At 40.8% G+C, this 24,626-nt stretch overlaps 1 protein-coding gene across 2 annotated transcripts in view; it reads right to left on the bottom strand.

The window, feature by feature from the left end:
• prss12 (serine protease 12) overlaps positions 1-24,626 on the bottom strand; it is a 138,091-nt gene that overhangs the window by 61,913 nt on the left and 51,552 nt on the right. For both annotated transcript variants that reach the window (XM_039759608.1, XM_039759609.1), the window contains exons 7-8: positions 23,438-23,634; positions 4,531-4,672 (exon numbers count right to left, since the gene is read on the bottom strand). In XM_039759608.1, coding sequence (XP_039615542.1) covers positions 4,531-4,672; positions 23,438-23,634 — 339 coding nt within the window. The remainder of the gene's footprint in view (positions 1-4,530; positions 4,673-23,437; positions 23,635-24,626) is intronic.

The following is a 24,626-nucleotide window of genomic DNA, read 5'->3' as shown; positions in this document are numbered from 1 at the left end:
TTAAAATGAGTTCATCAAGAACACGGGGACACAGTTGGAAACTTGTTAAAGGTAAATTTCGCACAAACATTAGGAAGTTTTTCTTTACACAAAGAACGATAGACACTTGAAATAAGCTACCAAGTAGTGTGGTAGACAGTAAGATGTTTGGGACTTTCAAAATTCGACTTGATCTTTTCTTGGAGGAAATAAGTGGATAGGGCAGGCGAGCTTTGTTGGGCTGAATGGCCTGTTCTCGTCTAGAGTGTTCGAATGTTCTAACTTACCAAGTACTGTATACGCTTATCAAACACATACAGACACACACACAGACATAGTTCCAAAAATGGTATTTTCTGACTCAGGGTGGTCTAAAACATCGAGATTCATCAAAATCTCGAGGTAGATTTTTTGTAAAGTAAAAAGGAGTCAACAAACCTAGCATTAGAGCTTCCTCAGTATTGAAGTGAACCGTCTCTAAGAGTGGCACAGAACTCGAACCATTCACATCCACAGACACGGAAACAAATGGATTAAACAGTAATGAAACTGAATATATTAAAAAAAAAGTAGAAGGTAGACTATAACTAGACAAACAAAAACACAATCCCTCATCAGCACTTGATCCCAAAATTAGCTCAAGCACGATAAACACCTAACAATAAACACTGACCAAGTCCACAACACAGTCCAATATGCAGTGATGACAGATGACGTGGAATGAAGGAGAAAAACGACAATCCAGGAAACATCTTGCTGTGGCGAGGGGTGGTGAGGTTTGGGAGCTCTCCCTCTAACAAAGCACAATGATAAATCCAACTCACTACTCACACGACAGGCAGGCATAAGACAGTCCATATGTCCATACACAAGCAAAGATCCGGGATAAAGATGAAACTCCACAGGTGATGACGGTATTGCTGACACGACAAATGGGTGAACTTGGACACAAACATGTCTCCTCAGACATCCAATCAGGGCCTGCTTGGCATGGAAGTTCTTAAGTCACGTAGCGCTTCTACAAATTTATTAGTACATGCAACAAATGCATTGGAAAGAGTGTGTTGAGAATGATGCATTTAAGTGAGTGTGTCCCAAGTGATGGGACTGCATTTACACTCTGTTGAATCAATTTCAATTAAATGAATCTCGTGCAATTCAGATTTAACCACTAGATGAACCGTACACAACGTTCTGTTTCAGAATATGGCACATCGATTCCATATGACTCCCACCATTCAAAGCCAAACAGCTTGCTTGTGCATATTGCTGACCTCTCCCTCCTCCCTGCTAGTGGCATCACTCATGTCAAGGGAACAGTGGCCTTCAACATTCTGTGTCATGACTTCTGAACACACTGCTCACCCAGTCCTCTGTCATTCTCGGCAAACAGAAAATGACTATCGCTAATCACTAACTATCGTTTTTACTGTTAGATACATTTTTTCCATATAGGATTAAGCTTGAAACTATCAGCTAAAGAAAAGCCAGGAGAAATTCCCAGCAGGATGGAATCCACAGAATTCAAATTCTGGGGAATTTTCCTCGACTCTGGAGTGAGCAGTCAACTTTCAGAATTCAAGTGACACTCAATATGTCAAGGAATAGAAAAGGAAAAGCTGTCCACCCCTCTGCCATTCTATGTCCTCGTCTTGACACACACACACAGACTCGGCATGACTATCAGCTTCCAGAATGTACTCCCTTTTGACGCATTAATGGGGTGTTACTCTGTGTCACTGGGTGTCCATTTCCATGCCAATTGGCTTAGCTTATTTATCTGGCACATATGAAATGGTTCATATTTCGCTTTTGATCTGCCAAATAGGCTGTATAGTTTAGAGGCCATGAAGTTAACAGTTTAAGTTACACCTCTGGTGTGTCTGTGCCGTCTTCAGCAGGATCTTCAGCCGCCTCAGGGCTCCAGCTGAAAGAACTTGTGTCTCTTTACATTGGGCTCTCTTGTGCATTCGAAAAGTACTGGGATGGTGTCTACCATTAAAGAAGCTACAGTCTACAATATAAAGACTAGTAAGCCTGCTGCTCCACCCTCACGTCGAGGACAATTGCACAGACTTTTCAAAGAATTCTGGTGGAAAATAGAAATCTAATATTGTACTTTCCTCAATTGCTGGCGTAAAAAGAGCATTTCAAGCTGTTGACTTTATATTGAGACTATTTTATAGCATGTCCATATCTATCTGTCTATCTATCTATCTATTGACTGACTCACTTATCCACAAAAAGACCATTTTCCGTTTAGTTAAAAAGCAGGATGGCAGTACATTTAGGTCAGCAGCTAACTACTATGAAAGGACATTTCAATATGTTAATATTTAAGGGTAAAACCACCCAGAATAGAAAAACTAAATACCCCAAAATTTCAAAAATGCTTTGACTGATTTGATTGGAATGTGGTGACATTATTTAAAAAAATAAAATGAGCTAACCTGTGTGTTTTTTTACATTTTTTCAATATTTATTAATACTAGGGGCTTTGCCCCCTGCTCGTTTTGCCCACCAACACCCGGGTGGGTGCTATGCGCTACCCTCTTTACGGTTCTGCCGCTCGCGTATGGGGATGCAGATGTACAATTTAAACAGATTTTTATTTTCATGGGAATTTTTACATATGCATAATAGAACTAACTATTTTACATTACAGTGAGTAACTAACCATAGTAAAAAATAGTAAAACGTAATAATTTGAAAGAAAAATATGTTTCATGTTGCGTTGGAGGTATTTGTTGCGTAATACGATTTTGTCCTGTTTGGCTTTGAAATTAACATGCAAATATTTTTTAAACTTACACTTTTAGTGTAAAACTTAAGTAAAAACAATTTTTTGAATTAAATTTAAGTCAATACTGCATTAAATTTTGATTCCGTTTTTGGACTTTCACCGTGAGAACGCAACGTACAGTATATTGAGTGAATATCGTTTCTTTCTCTCTAATAAATAAAATATGTTCGAATGTTTGCCTCTGAGATTTGTAAATTGTCTTTGCAAAAGCTATTCTAACGGGAAACTGTTAATGTTTTAATACAAATGGCATATCAAGATATCCTTTGTTGTGTCATGTTATCCGCAGAAGATGTACTACATTACCTTTCTTGGATACATCCTTCTTTCAACAGTAATTCGGCCGGTGAAAGACTGGATGGTGTTAATAGTTGTAGATATTCTTCGGCATATTGTAAGTTGATGTTTTCATCTTCCGCACCATCACCACCAACTGTTTCAGCATAGTCTACTGATATGCATTTAACCAATTTGCCATGTAACCGATCGACATTTTTGGTGTTAATTCGTTTGACTTCATTGTTTCTCGGTGCCCCTGTACTCATTTTTCCTGTTAATAACCATTCATGATGAAGTTTTTCAATAAGATTTGGACATAACAAGTCTTCTTTAATTGGGAACTTAAAGTGAGGAAAATGTAAACATTTATGTGCTGAGACTGCAGGAAATGTGTCTGTCAAAAGCATTCACACGAATAAGAGGTGAGAGGGCAGTGGGCGTGGTTGAGAGGAGGGAGGGACTTGAAAAAAATCTCTTGAAAAAAGTCTTGTCTCGAAGCAGGATTTTTTTATATAATGGAGAGATTATTGTAAAATATGTGCCATTTGCTGAGCTGATAGGGGGCTTTATGAAAATGAAGAATACAGCAGAAGCCCCTGACAAGCCACATGAACAGCACCTCAAACCTATCTATCTATCTATTAGATAGATAGATAGATAGATAGATAGATAGATAGATAGATAGATAGATAGATAGATAGATAGATAGATAGATAGATAGATAGATAGATAGATAGATAGATAGATAGATAGAAAGGACTAGATAATAGATAGATAGATAGATAGATAGATAGATATGATAGATAGATAGATAGATAGATAGATAGATAGATAGATAGATAGATAGATAGATAGATAGATAGATAGATAGATGTATTTCAAACTTGCACTCCACCTATCAAGGCGCTATATAACCTGACAAGACCCTAGCCTAGCAACATGCTGGAATTAACCCTGCACAGGGCACCAGTTCATTACAACGCACACTAATGTACTCGGCACAAGACGCTGCCACCCGTCTTGCCAGTATTAGGTGCAACAAGGTAGGTGGATCTCCATCAGCATGCACACGTGCACCATCCTTCATCCCTACAAGTAACGATACAGCCATCATTTAACCTAACAGGCATATCTTTTGTAGTGCGAGAGCAAAAACAAAACACATAGCAAAAATAATTCAGCACAGGAAGAATACGCAAATTCCACACTGAAAGTGTTCAGGCTGGGTTTCAAACCTAAAATCTGTGCCACTGTGTCACTCAAACAATACATTGATAATCCTGTTTATGAATCATTTTGAAGTAAAAAACAGAGGAAATATGTAGTGCATCAGCTACTGCTTTGTCACTCAAAGCATAGATCAATAGTACAAGTATGTCTGCATCAAATGTGTTGTCAGTACAATGTTAACAGCCACTTACTTTGGGTTGGAAGACAGATCTGTTGCTCTCACAGAAACGGTAACTTACTTGTAGCCCAGCTGCCTGCAGACAACATCTGCATCCTTGTCAGTCCATCCGTCATCACAAATTGTCCCCCACTGGCCACTGATATAAATTTCCACTCGTCCTTCTTTTGCATTTTCTCCATCCATCAATCGAACTGGCAGACCTAGAACCAGGTACACAGTGCGTTTAGCAAAAAACTACCGTCATACTGAGTGAGGACCCTGGATTTAAAGGGGCATCTCTCAGTAGATACAGCAGCAGAAATCCTTGAACAATTACACTAACTTAAAGCATCCATGGCCACTGAGAGAAGTGGAAGGATTAAAATGAAATCACAGGTGGAGTAGCATATTACTTTTGAATACAAAGTTTTTAAATTGCTGGTTGAGGTGCAATCAAAACATTTCATGAATGTATGGAGAGGGTTTGGGTTAGAAAGAGGACGGATGAATAGAGGGTTCTGTATATACAGTTTTGTTAAAAAAATAGCAGCGTGTAAAATATTTTTAATAGCTTTTATTTCTATATTTGAAATGTAGTGGAAACACTACACATTTAGTTTCAAATAAGTATTACATTTATCAAGTCTGTGTTATTCTTTTACAGGAAACAACGAAAATGAATATTAATCTGTTCCAAAAAATAGCAGTGTCGACATTTTTCTCTTCAAACTCAAGTTCTCTTCAAGTTGCTGTGAATTTTTGGGTTTTGCTTCAGAAACTGCACCTTTAAGTTTTCAATGAGGGTGAGGTGAGGTGATTGTGCTGGCCACTCCACTACCTACCTCAACCCTTTTAGTCAGGAGCCAAGATGTTGCTTGCATACTTGTGTGTTTGGGGGGGCTGTTGTCTTGTTGAAACACCCACTTCAGGGACATTTCCTCTACGGCATTAGGCAACATCACCTCTACAAGGATTTTGACATATTCAAACTGATCCGTGATGCTGGTATATGATAAACAGGCCCAACACCGTAATAAGAAAGACATCCCAATGCCCTGACTTTTGTGCCACCATACTTCACTGTCTTTACAGCGTACTATGGCTTGAATTCAATACTCGTGAGTTGTCTGACATACTGAAGATGACCACTAGACCTGAAAAGAACAGTTTTACTCTCCTCACCAGTCCGCAGAATTTGACGCCATTCATCTTTAGGCCAATCGGTGTGTTTTTTGGCAAATTTTAACGTATTCTGCACATGCTGTTTTTTCATCAGTGGTGCAAATCTTTAGAATATGGAACAAAAGCAGAAGCATGCTGAAGAAAATCATGCAGATGTGAGAAGAATATGTGAACTCCACAGAGACGATGACTGTGTGTGCGAGGCAGTACCATGAGCTAGTCTAATAAGCCTAACACTGTAAGTATCGTCCACTGCTTTAGGATTTCCTGGTTTGCAGTCATCTCTGGTTAGACTTCATTTCTGGTTTAACATTCTTCTTGATCGTTTTTATTTTGCTCTGCTTAGTTTCAATTGTTGCCCGTCCAAGAGTTACATTTCTGCCACTCCCATCAGGCACCTCACTCCTCTCCTGGTCATGTCTGCTAACCTACAGGAACCGTCCTCACTGTTAAATCCTGAACACAAAGAACAGACCAGAACTGAAATGTTTATAAAATTGGGACACTTTTGGTTATTTTCATTTTTCAAAATTTTGGATTGTACTTTAATTTAATTCTTTTTGATTTGTCTGTTTGTCTGTTTATCCTATAATTCTGAAACACAGCATCTAAGAAAGGGCCTATCTTGCATCATTACTAATGATTTTAGAACAAAGATTGTGCTTCCTGAAACTTGTGGGGGTATCTTATGGATTTGATCACATTGATGTAGTCTTACATTACATACTAGCAGAATACCCGCGCTTTGCAGCGGAGAAGTAGTGTGTTAAAGAAGGTATTGTAGCGACCCGGCAGTCAGCGCTGCTGGAGTGATGCATTATGGGAAGGTTGTACGTTCACTGCTTTTTATAATGTTTTTCCTGTTGTATTTATTAATGTCTTAACTTGTAAATAATTGTTGTGTTTGTGTTCAATTAGTTGGGTGGGTTTGGGTCATCACCGTCCGGGGTTATTTATTTTGTAAAAAAAGTACCGTTTATGTGAAATGTGTCTTCATGCATGACCTTGACCATGGCAGTGCAATAATGTCGAGCTTTGTTTACTGGCTATCTGTGAATAAAGAGATACAACAGGACAGAGCTGTTATTCATTGCTAAGATTTTATCTAAGCAATTAATGCCGAGACACTCGGAGTCGTGCGGTGTATGGGACACGACTCGTTACTTAAGAAGCTGGGTACAGCTGCGTGCTGCCGAGACACTCGCTATGGGACTTGAAGAGCTGAGTAAAGCTGCGTGCATAACGCTGGCAATCCGCTAGCCAACAGCTTGGGAGAGGTGCACGGCAGCGATCTGCTTTAAAAAACTTCAAGACTCGACCCCAGGTCGCTACAGTATGAAAAAGAAAAGGAAAAATTTTAAAAATAACGTAACATGATTGTTAATGTAATTGTTTTGTCTTTGATATGAGTATTGTTGTCATATCTATCTATCTATCTATCCATATATATATATATATATATATATATATATATGTATATATATATATATATATGTATGTGTAGAAAAATACCCGCTTGGCAGCGGAGAAGTAAAACAAAAGGAAACATTTTAATAATAATGTAACATGATTGATAATTTAATTGTTTTGTCATTGTCATGAGTGTTGCTGGCATATATATATATATATATATATATATATATATATACATACATGTTGTGAATGCTGGCCCCGGCACAGACAGACGGACAACATTTTTGCACCCAACACACTGTTTATTCACACTATTTACAAATATCCAAAAGTCACGTGCACTCACAAACCCCAGTGCCCCTGGCACTGAATTCCCCAAAGTCCAGGGCCCACAGTCTCTGTGCTTTGCTTCCTGGCCACCTCCTGTCCTCTCTCCAGCTCCGTCAACACTGCCTCCCGACTTCCACCACTGACTGGAGGGAGGCGGCCCCTTTTATGGGAACCCGGATGGGCTCCAGCTGCTTCCCGGCACTTAACGTTGGCCACACCCCTGTGTGGCGGAAGTGCCGGCTGCACACCCGGAAGCCGTCCGTGTCTCCCCGGTCGTCTTCCCCCCGGCACTTCCTGGTGTGGCGGAAGTGCCGGGCTCCCAGGATAAATAGGCACTGGGGCGCTGCCTGGCGGTGGCCACGGGTCCCTACAGGGCTGGGCTTCAAAGCCCCCTACCCGAGGCCTCCTGCATAACCAGGACAGACGCCCCTTCTCGGTCTGGAGGAGGCACACTCCCTCCTCTGGTCCTCCAAGGCGTCCCGGCCGAGGACCACAAGGGATGAACCGGCATCGGGGCGCCGCCTGGCGGTGGCCACGGGTCCCTACAGGGCTGGGCTTCCAAGCCCCTTACCCGAGGCCCCCAATATAACCAGGACGGACACCCCCTCGCGGTCTGGAGGAGGCACAAGCCCTCCGCTCCTCCTCCTGGGCGTCCCGGCCGGGCTCCAGCCCCAGCCGGGGACCACAATGTGTACATATATACACACACACATATAGTATGGGGTGACAAACAGGCAAATAAATTTATTTTGTGAATATATAAAGTCAGCGTCGGTATACATAAAGTCATAACTTTTTTCTGAATATATAAAGTCAAAACTTGAATATATAAAGTCAAAAGTTGAATATATAAAGTAATTCCCAAATATATAAAAGTCAAAACCTGAATATATAAAGTCAGCGTCGGAATTTATAAAGTCATTCCTGATTATATAAAGTGAAAGTCAAAATCTATTGATTGAAACGACTCTGAACTGAACTAAGTTAACAAAAACGTATTCAGAAAAATAAATTCAAAAAACACTGTTCGGTTAATGTTTTGAAAATGATGTTTGTGCCCTACTCAGGATTTGTTCCTGCCTTGCGCCCAGTGTTGGCTGGGATTGGCTCCAGCAGACCCCGTGACCGATTCAACGTGTTGGGAAATGGATGGATATTCCAGCACTGACTTTGTATATTCCGACGCTGACTTTATATATTTAAGTTTTGACTTTATATATTCCAGTGCTTACTTTATATATTCCGAAATATTCCAACGCCGTCTTTATATACTCAGGTTTTGACTTTTATATATTTGGGAATGACTTTAGGCTATATATTCAAGTTTTGACTTTATATATTCAGAAACAAGTATTGACTTTATATATACCGATGCTGACTTTATATATTAAAGTTTTGACTTTATATACTTTGTATAATCAAGTTTTGAATGACTTTATATATACAAGTTTTGACTTTATATAGTTAAATGTAGTCATCATTGCATAACTTTTTCTTTACTATAGAAATTTAAAGACCAAATTCAACTTCCATTCCTAACAAAGATATTTCTGGCGACTAAATAGAACCTACTTATATTCAAATTCGAGCTATTGAGCTGTCGCCTGCCTGCCTGAATAAGTCACTCTCGCTCTTACTTTTGATCGTTCATTTAATCATGGCTAGTGGCGGAAAAATTATAAAATGGAAGGAGGATTACACCGAGTATGGCTTTACCAAAACAATTATTGATGACGAATCGATTATTCATAAAGCTTCAATTGGTGATCTGTTTTTCTGTGTTAACCTCATATTTTTTCATACTTCTTCTCAAACCAAGGTGGTGCGAGGGTAAAATGAATCGTGAAGTGCTGATCAATGTAATCAGTGTACCAGGAAATCATGCATTGACAAAAGTTCCCCTTTGCTTGTGATTAAATGCATTATTTTTTAAACGCGTTATGGAGCAGATGCATCGAAGCTTCTCAGCTGTGCTTGTGCTAAGAAAAGGAAAGATTTTAAAAATAACGTAACACGATTGTCAATGTAACCTTTTGTAAGTAGTGCCTGGAGGATTCAGTGTGGAGAAACTCTAGACACAGCGTGTGTATTAACTTGTGGATTTTTCTGCGAGTATTTGGTGGCAGCGTCACAAAGTCGTAACACTGCATTAGCTGCGGAGCGCAGCTCAGAGCGAAATGATGACGTCACTCCCCCACCCGCCTTAACTGTCAATCCCCCACAAACACAGTCTCTCGGAATTTGCATAAGCACAGCCCTTCACCTGCAATTTTAACTTAGTTACAAAGTGATCAAAACTCTCGTTTATATCCTGCGCCCTCTCATTAAACTTGTATCCCGCATTACCTGTGGGCATGACAAACGCCAGCAGCAGCCTGTCTATGAACTTAATTTAAAGTGTAGGTTTACGTCGTGCTTTGTTTCCGAAGTAGCAGCACTCATGAATATGGTTGTATATGTCACTCGCTCGCTTCTTATTGTTTTGCTGCCTTCTCAATTATATAATGCATGTTTTCTTCAGCGCTTTTTGGAGCTCTTCCTGGTTTTCTACGCACTGCGTTGACAGTCAGTTCACGTGATTACGTGGGAGGCGTGATGATGTCACACGAAACTCCGCCCCCACGGCTTTCGAGCTTAACTCCATTGCAGTAAATGGAGAAAAATAGGTTCCAGTTATGACCATTAGGCGTAGAATTTCGAAATGAAACCTGCCCAACTTTTGTAAGTAAGCTGTAAGGAACGAGCCTGCCAAATTTCAGCCTTCTACCTACACGGGAACTTGGAGAATTAGTGATGAGTGAGTGAGTGAGTCAGTCAGTGAGGGCTTTGCCTTTTATTAGTATAGATATACATATATAGTACAACATCTACAACTGGAAAATCTGTGGTGACCTGAAAGTATTAGGAATACACCTCCAACAAATGGACAGCCATGCTGTAGACTCTCATTACATTAAAAAGAACTGGCCACCCCATAAGCAGAAATGTGGGGCACATAAACCACTTGTTGAGCCAACAAAAGTACAAAGATGAGTCACAAATTATCCACACTCTGGTTATATTAAAAGAGAGGTGTCCAACTCCGGTCCTGCAGGTTTCATTCTAACCATCTTCTTAATTAGTGAGCCCTTTTTGCTGCTGATTAACTTGTTCTGGCTTGGTTTTAATTGATGTGACTGAGATTCCTTAGTTCAGGGGTCCCCAACTCCGGTCCTGGAGGGCCACAGTGGCCGCAGGTTTTCATTCTAACCCTATTCTTAATTAGTGACTAGTTTTTGCTGCTAATTAACTTCTTTTCCTTTCATTTTAATTGACTTGTTTTTTAAGGTTTGTTCCCGTGAATTGCTTCATTTCAATGTCACCCACACTGAAATGAAATGTGAAGTGAGGGAGCCAACAGAAGGCCAACTAAGTCAGGGCCTCAAACTCCAACCAATTTCACTCCAGCCAGTTGCTTCATTAGGCTCTGATTCTTGTTGTTAATTAAACCCATTCTTTAATTCTATAAGCTTGTGGCTGCTCTCATTGTGCAATAGCAGACATTTCGGAAATTGTTGCTTTTCTCTTTTCTAAGAGCACTGTTCAAATATTTTAGGACCTGAGCAGAATAACATTCCTAAGACCTTCATCTGTCTTTATTTTCAGATATTGTATACAATACAATTTATTTTTTTATAGCCCAAAATTACACAAGAAGTGTCGCAATGAGCCCTTTTGACAGCCCCCTCACCCTTGACTCTCTAAGAAGACAAAGAAAAACTCCCAAGAAAACCCTAGTAGGGAAAAAATGAAGAAACCTCAGGAAAGGCAGTTCAAAAAGAGGCCCCTTTCCAAGTAGGCTGGACATACAGTGGGTGTTTAAAAGAAGGGGATCAATACAATACAATACACAAAAGAGGACATAATCAATCATCAATCTACTCTACTGTATATATATAAAATCCTAAGCTTAAAAGAGCAATGATTTCGTGCAACAATTTTATATGATGTTTTTACGTGACTTTTTTGTCATACTTTAAATCAGGCTTATTTGAAAACCTACATATATATGTTTGTTATCATTCTTTTCAGAATTTATCAAACTTTAATGAGATGTTGTTAGATTTTCAGATTCTTATTCCCTTTTTAAATTATTAACTAAAAAATATAAAGAACTCATGTCCCATGAAACAAGAATTTGTGTCAAGAGATTTAACTACACCCAGGGCCGGAAATAAAAGACAAAGAGTAGGACAACTGCTGTACAGGCTATTAAATGTTCGAAGCGCCGTGCGAGATGCAGATTACATAGCGTGGCACGGCAGCAGCAGCATACCAGTAGTTGATCGAGCAAAGAGGAGGTAAAAAAAAAAAACTGTATGTTTTTCCGATTGTATCACCGTTTAAGAGGGGGTTTCGTAGGAGCAACCATGTCTCCTAGGGGTACATTCAGCCCCCTCTTCACAATGTGAGTGCCAGAGACGTGAAGTGGCTGGCACGTAACACAGGTTGCGGGGGGGGGTTGGCGAGTGAAGCGAGCAGGGGGAACCCCCAGCACAATATACAATATAATAGTGTAATAGAAATATAACAAGTACGGAGCAGAATTTAACAGTAGATGATATCACATAATATAATTTGGATTTGGAGTCCTGGAAACCTCAGCCATCAAGCTGCCTCCCCCATTGGTCGTTCCACAGCTGAGTCAGTGCTGGGTCAGACAATCCAATGAAAAGACCCCTGTACCCGACGATCAGAAATGACTTTACCTTAGGCAGGCAAAACAACTTGGCAGGTAGGCAGTGGCACCAAATGCCACATTTCAGTACCGATGGACACAGTTTGCTGGTAATGTTTTGTATTTTGTTTTTGTTTGGCAGCTAATTAAGGAAAAAGTAACAATTAAAGGGTGTAAGGCGTCTTCAAGAGCAATTCAACTAAAATTAATTCAAATTAAGTTACTTAGCAGCAAAAACAGGCCACTAATGTAAGGCTTTTAGAATGAAAACCTGCTGCCACTGTGGTCCCCCAGGGCCGGAGTTGGGGACCCCTGCACTAGGGTACCCTGGGAAAATATCCCTGATGAAATAAAGGCTAATAAGATCAAGCAAGAATGACGAGCTACTGTACCCACTAACCCCTTTGTTACAAACTGAACAAAAACAGGGTGGCTAGAGCAAGTAACGCCCATCTGTTTTCTTAAGGTCTACATGTGGCATTTAAGAGAGAAGCAGTATTCACAAGGGGCAAATATTTTTGGCAGCTGATGAACTGACACCATGATCCCATCGTGCTTTGGGTATGATTTTCAAATTAGGAAACGGCCTCACTTAAAAGAGACGCTGTCCTCTTTGTCAGGCTGCTGGAGAGTCAGACTTCTCGGGTTACAGTGCTGCGGGCGCGTGCCACTTCTAATTAGTCACTGGATGAAGTAAAAGCTCTTATTAAATTGTCATTTTCCTTTGATGAAAAAGTCAACAGGCCAGAAATAACAACATGCAGGAATTGGCGAGGACTAATAGAACAACATGTGCAAAGTAGGTAGCTGTTGTAAAAAACATCTGGGATTACTTGATGGCATGAGCTCTGGGCACTGTAAAGTGGGGCAGACCCTGCACATTTCCTAGACACTCGATCCAGCAACGAGGCATTTACCAAAATGTAAAACCTACGTGGCACAAGGCCTTTGAATTAGGGCAACAGATACGGTGGGCCTTGTTTAAACGTACTTGCTGTGCTCGTGGTAGGAGGCTGAAGGCCTTCAAAAGCCTTAAGGTTCACAGTTTAATTGTGTGAACATATTCATCTTTAATTTATTTGTTCTTTCTTTTTGATAATGGCTCATGAGCCTAGCAGAAGGGGCACATGTCATTTTTTTAATCTGTGCACCTTCATGTTGTTTTGCTCGGTGAAATATAATTTGATTTGCGATGGGCTGGCTATGGCACTAGAATGCAAAGAGGCCAGACATAACACATTTCTCACATTCCTGAATAAGCCCTCCTTATCTGCGACTTAACATACTGAGGCACTGGGTAAGCACATCAAACCAGACAGCATATAATCAGAATTAAATGTGCCGTTTATCTCTCTGAAAGAGGACCCAACTGCTTATCCTCTGCTCCATTTCATTGTTGTTTTTTTTTCCCCTTGACAAGCTATTTTACTTATGTATAAAACATATTGTTTAAATCAAGCTAAAGTTCAAGTGAGGGAATGGCAATTCCACAAGCTGCCAAAATTCTAGAACAAAAATGTAGTTTTATATAAAAAAAAAAAAAAACCACGAAAGATATAAAGTGGTATTGTTGAACGAGAGTGCGTTTCTTTAAGATTCTACCGATTAGCATAACTGACCTTTGCTTATTTATCACTGTGTCCTAATAAAAGACAAAGGCTTTCTCGTTATTTATTAAAACAAGCCGTCACATGAATCCTCCTTCTGACTGTTTGGGACATCCAGAAAATCAATTGTCCAGAGAATGATAAGGTGAACGCTACCATGACTCCCTATGTCACTGTGCCAACATTGATGAATCCTGAGACAATCCAGGTGTGGGGTTGCTTCTCATCCAAAGGAGTGGACCCACTCACAATTCTGCTCAAAAACACCGCCATCAATAAAGAATGATATCACAACGTCCTCCAAGAGCATCGTCTCCCAATGATCCAGACACAATTTAGTGATGATCTGTGAACACAGCATGATACAGCACCATGTCACAAAGCTAAAATGATAACGAAATGGATCAGAGATCATAAAATTGAAAGTGTGGACCCCGTGGCCAGGAAACTCCCTAGATCTTAATCCCATTGAGAACCGGTGGTCATTTCGCAAAAAGCGGGTGGACAAGCAGAGGCCCACAAATTGTGATCAACTCCAAGGACTAAAAAGGCAAGAATGGCTCACCATCAGTCAGGATTTGGCCCAGAAGCTGATAATCCAGCATGCCAGAGTGAATGGCAGAAGTTATGAAGAAGAAGGGTCAACAGGGAAAATATTGACTCTTTACATAAATTGGATGTATTTGCCAATAAAAGCCATTGAAAGTTAGAAAATGATTATAATTGTTTTTCAGTATACCATAGAAACATGTAAAAAAATAATCTGAAAATGCTAAAGTTTGCAAGTTTGCAAAACACAACATTTGTGTCACTGCCAAAACTTTTGGCCACTTCTGTATAGACGTCTGACCAGACTGTGCCCTGGTGTAGACAAGCACACATGTCCTGTGGGAGTCCAGCTGGACAAAAGAAGTGTGGACGATTGTTGAAGGATTGGTCATAATGATAAGAGATTGAGTCCGTTTGAAAAGAAGAGGGTCTGGCTGGAAATGGCAGAAGTCTAAGGGAGGCCTTTTTGATTGGGCTGGTTATTAGTCTGGCGAAGAATTACAGATGGGATTGCAAGTGTATCCTGATAAGAAGAACTGGCCAGAGATGTGCAGTGGGAAAAAAAGGTTTTGTAGATGCTAAGGAGGTGGGGGACATTGAGTCCGAATGGGCCATGTTCCGTGCCTCTATTGTTGAGGCGGCTGACCGGAGCTGTGGCCGCAAGGTGGTCGGTGCCTGTCGTGGCGGCAATCCCCGAACCCGTTGGTGGACACCGGCGGTGAGGGATGCCGTCAAGCTGAAGAAGGAGTCCTATAGGACTTTTTGTCCTGTGGGTCTCTGGAGGCAGCTGATAGGTACCGGCAGGCCAAGCGGAACGCTGCTTCGTTGTTGCTGAGGCAAAACTCGGGCATGGGAGGAGTTTGGAGGCCATGGAGAACGACTTTGGACGGCTTCGAGGAGATTCTGGTCCACCGTCCGGCCTCAGGAGGGGAAGCAGTGCAGTGTCAACACCGTATATGGTGGGGATGGTGCGCTGCTGACCTCGACTTCGGGCGTTGGTCGGTGGGAGGAGTACTTCAAGACCTCCTCAATCCCACTAACATGCCTTCCACGAGGAAGCAGAGCCTGGGGACTCTGAGGTGGGCTCTCCCATCTCTGGGACTGAAGTCACCGAGGTGGTCAAAAAACTCCTTGGTGGCAGGGCCCCGGGGTGGATGAGATACGCCCGAGTTCCTTAAGGCTCTGGATGTTGTAGGACTGTCTTGGTTGACACGTCTCTGCAACATCGCATGGACATCGGGGACAGTGCCTCTGGATTGGCAGACCGGGGTGGTGGTCCCCCTCTTTAAAAGGGGGACCGGAGGGTGTGTTCCAACTATAGAGGGATCACACTCCTCAGCCTCCCTGGAAAAGTCTATTCGGGGTTCTGGAGAGGAGGGTCCGCCGGATAGTCGAACCTCGGATTCAGGAGGAACAGTGTGGTTTTCGTCCTGGTCGCGAACAGTGGACCAGCTCTTCACCCTTAGCAGAGTCCTGGAGGGTGCATGGGAGTTTGCCCGACCGGTCTACATGTGTTTTGTGGACTTGGAAAAGGCATTCGACCGTGTCCCTCGGGAATCCTGTGGGGGGTGCTCCGGGAGTATGGGGTACCGGACCCCCTGATAAGAGCTGTTCGGTCTCTGTACAACCGTGTCAGAGCTTGGTCCGCATTGCCGGCAGTAAGTCGAGCCCGCTTCCAGTGAGAGTTGGACTCCGCCAGGGCTGCCCTTTGTCACCATTCTGTTCATAACTTTTATGGACAGAATTTCTAGGCGCAGCCAGGGTGTTGAAGGGGTCCGGTTTGGTGGACTCAGGATTGGGTCACTGCTTTTTGCAGATGATGTTGTCCTGTTTGCTTCATCAGGCCGTGATCTTCAGCTCTCTGGATCGGTTCGCAGCTGAGTGTGAAGCGGCTGGGATGAGAATCAGCACCTCCAAATCCGAGAGCATGGTCCTCAGCCGGAAAAGGGTGGAGTGCCCTCTCAGGGTTGGGGGAGAGATCCTGCCCCAAGTGGAGGAGTTCAAGTATCTCGGGTCTTGTTCACGAGTGAGGGAAGAATGGAGCGTGAGATCGACAGGCGGATCGGTGCGGCATCCGCAGTGATGCGGCTCTGCATCGGTCTGTCGTGGTGAAAAAGGAGCTGAGCCGTAAGGCAAAGCTCTCAATTTACCAGTCGATCTACGTTCCTACCCTCACCTATGGTCATGAGCTATGGGTAGTGACCGAAAGAACAAGATCGCGAATACAAGCGGCTGAAATGAGTTTCCTCCGCAGGGTGTCTGGGCTTTCCCTTAAAGATAGGGTGAGAAGCTCAGTCATCCGGGAGGGGCTCAGAGTAGAGCCGCTGCTCCTCCGCATCGAGAGGAGTCAGATGAGGTGGCTCGGCATCTGATCAGGATGCCTCCTGGACGCCTCCCTGGTGAGGTGTTCCGGCACGTCCAACCGGGAGGAGGCCCCGGGGAAGACCCAGGACACGCTGGAGGGACTATGTCTCCCGGCTGGCCTGGGAACGCCTTTGGGATTCTCCCGAAGAGCTGGAAGAAGTGGCCGGGAGAGGGAAGTCTGGGCCTCTGCTTGCTGCTCCCCCGCGACCCGACCTCGGATAAGCGGAAGAGAATGGATGGATGGATGGATGGAGATGCTAAGGAGAAATTGAAGGGCTTGTGGATATTGGGGAATGGGAAATGGGGCTTTAAACCTCTTAACGCGCACACGTACCGGTCCCGGGACATAACAGCGGTTCAAAAACGTTACAGTAATGTGTGCATGCCCATCTGCCATGCATCTCGACACCCTACCCATCAAATGAAACTTCAAAGTCTCGTCTTTCCGAAGATATAAACCATTTTGACACACAATAACCACAGCACTGACACTAAAGCCTTTTTTACAGAGAAGTACATACTTTTAAGAGTTGACTGTGCCTACCTTTGAAGACCCCCTGCAAGTCAAACATCAATATTTCCGAGCAGTATTGATCCCATTGTGTCCGTAAGGCTCCAGCGAATATAATCCAGTAAAACGATTTAGGTCCAAAACACACGATATATTCTCAAAGGGACAAAAACTCCAGAAAACGCGTTTCATAACTTGAGACCACTTAAGTAATTTTTTTTCACTTATATTGCTCATATTAGGCGTAATTTGTTTCTGTCGGCGATAACCATGCTACCGCATGAAACACGGAAGTGTTAGCTTTCGAAAGACACCTAAGTTGGCCAATTACGACGGGTCTGGGGTTGACTGGCACCTCGTAGAGCCAACCAGTGTCACAGAAAGCTTGCAGGGTGACGTATAGCCCTGAACTCTGGTAGAATCTACCAGTTTGATTGGACACTGTGACTGACACTCAAAACTTACAGCCAATGAGCAGCCGAACATTTTGATATGTAACTTGCTATACTTGTAAACAAAACGATCAGAACTGCGTGAAGGTGGCATTTGTGCCAGTCTGCAGAGTTGGTGCGTGGTTGTTTATTGTGATTTCGCCAAGTTTTTTCGCAGTTTAAATATGAATAAAAGTAGAAGTTTAAACGTAAATAAACGCTCGATTAAATAATAGATGCATGTACGCGTTGGAAAGTATTCAACCGGCACACGGGCCGTATAATGGGAGAGAGCGACGTGCCACGCCCTTGTGCTTTCTGCTTGCTAGTGATTGCTGCCATCAAGTGGCACATGGAAAACGCTGAGCTGTGTTGTAACAGTTTGTAAAAGAAATATATATAGTTTGTGTGCATTTTATAAAAAAAGTAAAAAATAAAAATATAAATATATTTTTGGCCCATAACTTGTATTGACTATTTTTACATAGAAATGTGTATTTTTTATTGTTTTTATTATGGAACATGAATTTCCATAACTAATAGAGTGACACTGTGTGTAGATATAGATTCCTTTAGGTGTAAGCTTTCAGTAGAGCCCTCATTGATATATGTGGGTTGAAGCATTCAAAAGTTATTACACTTTTTCCATACGTTCCAAAATGTGGATAATGGTCCCTCTAAAAAGCCCCTGGGCATGCCCACATAAAAACTGGTGTAAAAAATGTCATTTTTACAGGTATTCTTTTCAAATTTGAAATGTGAGTAGTCAACAAGTTATTCTGTTGGTACATAGTGTGTTTCTGTCCCCACCTACCTACTGCAGCTTTATTTTCCTTTATTTTCATAAAAAAACTTAGGCGAGAACAAAAAAATTCATTTTTTTGTGAGTTCTAATGTGCATAACTTTTGATCAGTCACACCTACAGTGATTCTGACTACTAAGGGTGAAACTAGAGAATGTTACCTTTACAAAGAGACCAAACATGTGTTTATACTCCAGATAGTTCAATAACAGCAATGATTCTAATTTGGAAAGTTCGAATTACAAGCGATTTAGCAAAAATGACCCCGAATGATAAGGGGATGGGAGATGAGTTTAAACCAAAACATATGTAAGTACTATGGATGTTTGGTCCAATGTTTTGGAGGGATGAGGGTTTTAGCACAGAGATGGAAATGGAAAAATGACTGTGTTTGTTGTATGGTAAAACAGTATTGTTGTGGATTGTGTTTTGTAATTTGTAAATAAAGACTTATTTGTACAAAAAAGCAGTCTAAAGCATTACACAGTACATGTTATGATAAATGACTCCCACCTTTTAGGCTTGTGAATCTTTGAGCTGGACTTCAGAGGGAAGATGAAATGTGGCTAAAGGGAAGTCTGAAATGGCGTTAGCCAATGTTAACGTCAGACCTTCACAGTGAGCTGAGCTGACAGCAGAGTGATGACGGCTTCCCTGTTCATCATTTACACCGGATTATTCAGACTGCTAGGGTATGAAGTGCTGAGGCAGAGCTGTCACTTGATAGTGATGCCCTACAGCACTGAGCCATCTGACCTGTCACGTGCTCTTTGGGTCTGCTAGGACCTCAGTCTGTTGTGACTATGCATTGTGCATTCAAAGCTCACACTTCCACCTTCTGCCTTTTTACAGAAGCTCTGTATTTCCCGCTAATGTGTTTCTATAAAAAGCCAAAATTCCCCATGGGGACAAATAAAGATCGATCTATCTATCTATCTATTATATATGGCAGATCTATCTATCTATTATATATTGCAGATCTATCTATCTATCATATAGATCCTTAGCTATCTATCTATCTATTATATAGATCTTTATCTATCTACTGTATCTATCTATCTATTATATAGTTCCTTATCTATCTATCTATCTATCTATCTACTGTATCTATTATATACTGCAGATCTAATTATCTATTATATAGATCCTTATCTATCTATCTATCTATACTAATAAAAGGCAAAGCCCTCACTGACTCACTCACTCACTCACTCATCACTAATTCTCCAAGTTCCCGTGTAGGTAGAAGGCTGAAATTTGGCAGGCTCATTCCTTACAGCTTCCTTACAAAATTTGGGCAGGTTTCATTTCGAAATTCTACGCGTAATGGTCATAACTGGAAGGTATATTTCTCCATATACTGTAATGGAGTTGAGCTCGAAAGCCGTGGGGGCGGAGTTTTGTGTGACATCATCACGCCTCCCACGTAATCACGTGAACTGACTGTAAACGCAGTACATAGAAAACCAGGAAGAGCTCCAAAAAGCGCTGAAGAAAACATGCATTATATAATTGAGAAGGCAGCGAAACAATAAGAAGCGAGCGAGTGACATATACTACTATATTCATGAGTGCTGCTACTTCGGAAAGAAAGCAAGGTATAAACCTAAAGTTTAAATTAAGTTCATAGACACGCTGCCGCTGGCGTTTCTCATGCCCACGGGTAATGTGGGATACAAGTTTAATGAGAGGACGCAGGATATAAACGAGAGTTTTGATCACTTTGTAACTAAGTTAAAATTGCAGGCAAAGGGCTGTGCTTATGCAAATTCCGAGAGACTGTGTTTGTGGGGGATTGACAGTTAAGGCGGGTGGGGGAGTCACGTCATCATCTCCCCTCCCATTCATCTGATTTCGCTCTGAGCTGAGCTCCGACGATAACGCAGTCTTACAGAAGTGACTTCGTCACACTGCCACCAAATACTCACAGAAAAATCCACAAGTTAATACACACGTTGTCTGTAGAGTTTCTCCACACTGAATCCTCCAGGCACTACTTACAAAAGGTCACATTGACAATCGTGTTTATTTTTAAAATGTTTCCTTTTCTTAGCACAAGCACAGCTGAGAAGCTTCGATGCATGTGCTCCATAACGCGTTAAAAAATAATGCATTTAATCACACTTTCAATTCCAAGCAAAGGGGAACTTCTGTCAATGCATGATTTCCTGGTACACCGATTACATTGATCAGTGCTTCCCGGTTCCTTTTACCCTCGCACCCCCTTGGTTTGAGAAGAAGTATGAAAAAATATGAGGTTAACACAGAAAAACAGATCACCAATTGAATCTTTATGAATAATTGATTTGCCATCAATAATTGTTTTGGTAAAGCCATACTCGGTGTAATCCTCCTTCCATTTTATACATTTTTCCGCCACTAGCCATGATTAAATGAACGGTAAAAAAGTAAAAGCGAAGCGAGGGTGACTTATTCAGGCAGGCAGGCGACAGCTCAATAGCTCGAATTTGGATATAAGTAGGTTCTATTTAGTCGCCAGAAATACCTTTGTTAGGAATGGAAGTTGAATTTAGTATTTAAATTTCTATGGTAAAGAAAAAGTTATGCAATGATGACTAAATTTAACTATATAGTCAAAACTTGTATATATAATGTCATTCCCGAATATATAAAGTCAAAACTTGATTATATAAAGTCACTGTCGGAATAAATAAAGTCAAAACTTGTTTCTGAATATATAAAGTCAAAACTTCAATATATAAAATCAGCGTCGGAATATACAAAGTCAGTGCTGGAATATCCATCCATTTCCCAACCCATTGAATCCAACCACAGGGTCACGGAGATCTGCTGGAGCCAATCCCAGCCAACACTGGGCGCAAGGCAGGAACCAATCCTGGGCAGGGCACATACATCATTTTCAAAACATTAACCGAACAGTGTTTTTTTAATTTATTTTTCTGAATACGTTTTTGTTAACTTACTTCAGTTCAGAGTCGTTTCAATCAATATATTTTGACTTTCACTTTATATATTCAGGAATGAGTTTATATACTCCGATATTGACTTTATATATTCAGGTTTTGACTTTATAAATTCCGACACTGACTTTATATATTCAACTTTTGACTTTATATATTCGGGAATGACTTTATAATATTCAAGTTTTGACTTTATATATTCCGACAGTGACTTTATATATTCAAGTTTTGACTTTATATATTCGGGAATTACTTTATATATTAAAGTTTTGACTTTATACATTTTGACACCAACTTTATATATTCAGAAAATTAATGTATTTGCCTGTTTGGCACCCCATAGTATATATGTGTGTGTATATATGTACACATGTATGTATATTATATATATATATATATATATATATATATGCCAGCAACACTCATGACAATGACAAAACAATTATGTTGTCAATCATGTTACGTTATTATTAAAATGTTTCCTTTTTGTTTTACTTCTCCGCTGCCAAGCGCGGGTATTTTGCTATATATAGATAGATAGATAGATATGACAACAACACTCATATCAATGACAAAACAATTACATTAACAATCATGTTACGTTATTTTTAAAATTTTTCCTTTTCTTTTTCATAACTTCTTTTACACACTACTTCTCCGCTGCGAAGCACGGGTATTCTGCTAGTCTGTTATATAGATCCTTATCTATCTATATATCTATTATATATTGCAGGTCTATCTATCTATCTATCTATCTATCTATCTATGTATTATATAGATCCTTATCTATCTATCTATCTATTATATAGATCCTTATCTATCTATCAATCTATTATATAGATCCTTATCTATCTATCTATCTATCTATCTAACTATATATCTATTATATATTGCAGACCTATCTATCCATCTATCTATTATACTAGGCTGACCCGCCTTTTAAGGCGACCGACTTTTAAGTTGACCACTTCTTGGCAATTCAATATGTAGATCAATTTGATATTTTATACAAACTCATTAATTTGGTTATATTGCATTTGAGCGGTATTACTTTAATACTCGTAGTTTCTGTTATTTTTGTGATGAAATTTAAACTTTTTTTCTATATTGAGGTCGCCCTTTTGAACCCCCCTAATATTTACTACGCAGTGAGGCATTTGTACTCCATCAACATTAATTATTTCCAGAGACATAATTTTGTCTATTTTTCCAGCGCATCGCGCACAAAAGCAAGGGAACGATGGGAGCACCAGAACTCTGCTCACATCATGTCGCTTCGTACCGCAAGCTGCAAGTAGTAAGTCTGTGATAAGTGGAATACCACTACGCTTTCCACTCACGGGACAGAAGGACAATCCCGACCGCTTTTATATAGTAAGATAGTTCTTTATCTATCTAACTATATATCTATTATATATTGCAGGTCTATCTATCTTTCTATTATATAGTTCCTTATCTATCTATTTATCTATCTATCTATTATATAGATCCTTATCTATCTATCTATCTATTTATTATATAGTTCCTTATCTATCTATCTGCCATACGTTTACTTACATTAAAATGTATCTGCTACACATCTACCTGACCAAAAATGCTCATTACAAAACCAAGATTCTGGACTGTCTGATTATCTGCGGTTTTAATAATTAAACCACGAGCTGCTATTTACAACACAAACACCCCAGAAGAGGGTATACAGGCTGCAAGCATTCTTTGGGTTTCATACAACATCTAAGTACATAACTTGTGTCCTCAGACTTTGCACTAATGCCACATACTCGATTACCATTTTGTTAAGCTCTCTGGAATTTAGAATATAAAAATAATCCAAAAAACGAGAAAACGTCAAATATGGCACAACAGAGGCACTCATGTTTAGTATGCCCGCAGCACACATGGAGGACAGGGAGCTACAGTATCTTGGACTATCAGTCAACCAATGGATGCAGAGAAGGAAGTACTGATTGGGTGAGCATTTATCAATTTATTTTTGTATTTATTTTTATATTTATTTCTTTGCAGATCATCTTTATTTCAGAGTTTTCTTGAACATTTCCCACTACGGTCAATTTGTTTTTTATATTTTGATTTTGTAAAGTGGCTCCCGGTGATATTTTGAAACAAACATACTCACTGAATGGGACACCATTGGCGTCGTGCTCTGAACCGCATGAAACAGCAACATCTTCTTGGTGGGTGCAGGTGTCTTTCTGCCACTTCCTCCTACTGCATTGCAACAAAGACTTTTCCCACCCTGAGCAAGTGACTTCTTCCAAATGGATAGGCCCTCTCCCAGGTCCAAAGTGGCGTTGCCGAACACTTTCTGGGTTCCTTAAAACAGAATTAAGCCTGGTCAATAAACATTATTGGACTTGTGAAGAGTAAGATGGCACAATGGCCTCCATAATGTGAGGTATAGCCCCACCTATTCTAAGTGTGAATATTGTTTTGCTACATAACAACTGGCAAACAGCTGGCTTTCTGACAACCCCTGTGACATCTTTCATGTTCATGTCCATGAAGTAGTTAACTTCTGTTCATCCACATTGCCACTTTGAGAGTTGCTCAAGTTACCAGTGGGGATTCCACTTTCGAAGTACACAGCCTGCTGAGCTCACCTCCTCTTTTGAGTAAGCCTGGTAATAAGAGTGCTAATATGGGGATCTGGAGGTCCAATGATAGATTCTGGGATCATCTCAATAAACCAAGTGAAAACCGGAAAATCAGAATGGTGCTAGGAGGATTTCCCATTGAAAAAATAATAAATATGTGGTATATGTTATAAATTACTTAGCGACCATTACTGAGTTTCAGGGTGCTGAGAAATCTTCACAGGCAGGGCTAGAAAAGCACGATTAGTGTGCGGCAGCAGGCTGGATGGGCCAAAATAGTCAAGTGGCTTAAACCATTGGCAAGGAAGGAGACCACATCCTTTACATCTGTGATTCATTAAGAAAATAGTACTAGGGTGTTGTACCATGTTAGCCAATATGGATATAGTGAGAAGTCATGCAAAATGACACATTTTATTGGCTAACTACAAAGAATATGATATGCAAGCATTCAAGGCAACTCAGGCCCCATCTTCAGGCCTGAAGAAGGGGCCTGAGCTGCCTCGAAAGCTTACATATTGTTAAGAAAGTAGCAAACAGATTTCTAAATAAGGATCGGGAGATGAAACGTAAGTCAGAAACTGACTGAAGTTCGTAACTAAAAAGTCAGTCCTATCTTTTGCCAAAGCCTAAATTAGAAACCAAAAAGTAGAACTACAAGAGTAAAGCCAGACATCTGTAAACCTGACCATAAGATCAAAAATCAGGAGT

Source organism: Polypterus senegalus, chromosome 7 (assembly GCF_016835505.1).
Source record: "Polypterus senegalus isolate Bchr_013 chromosome 7, ASM1683550v1, whole genome shotgun sequence".
Lineage (NCBI taxonomy): Eukaryota > Metazoa > Chordata > Cladistia > Polypteriformes > Polypteridae > Polypterus > Polypterus senegalus.
Note: the sequence above shows the minus strand (reverse complement) of the source record. Positions and strands in the feature narration are given on the sequence as shown.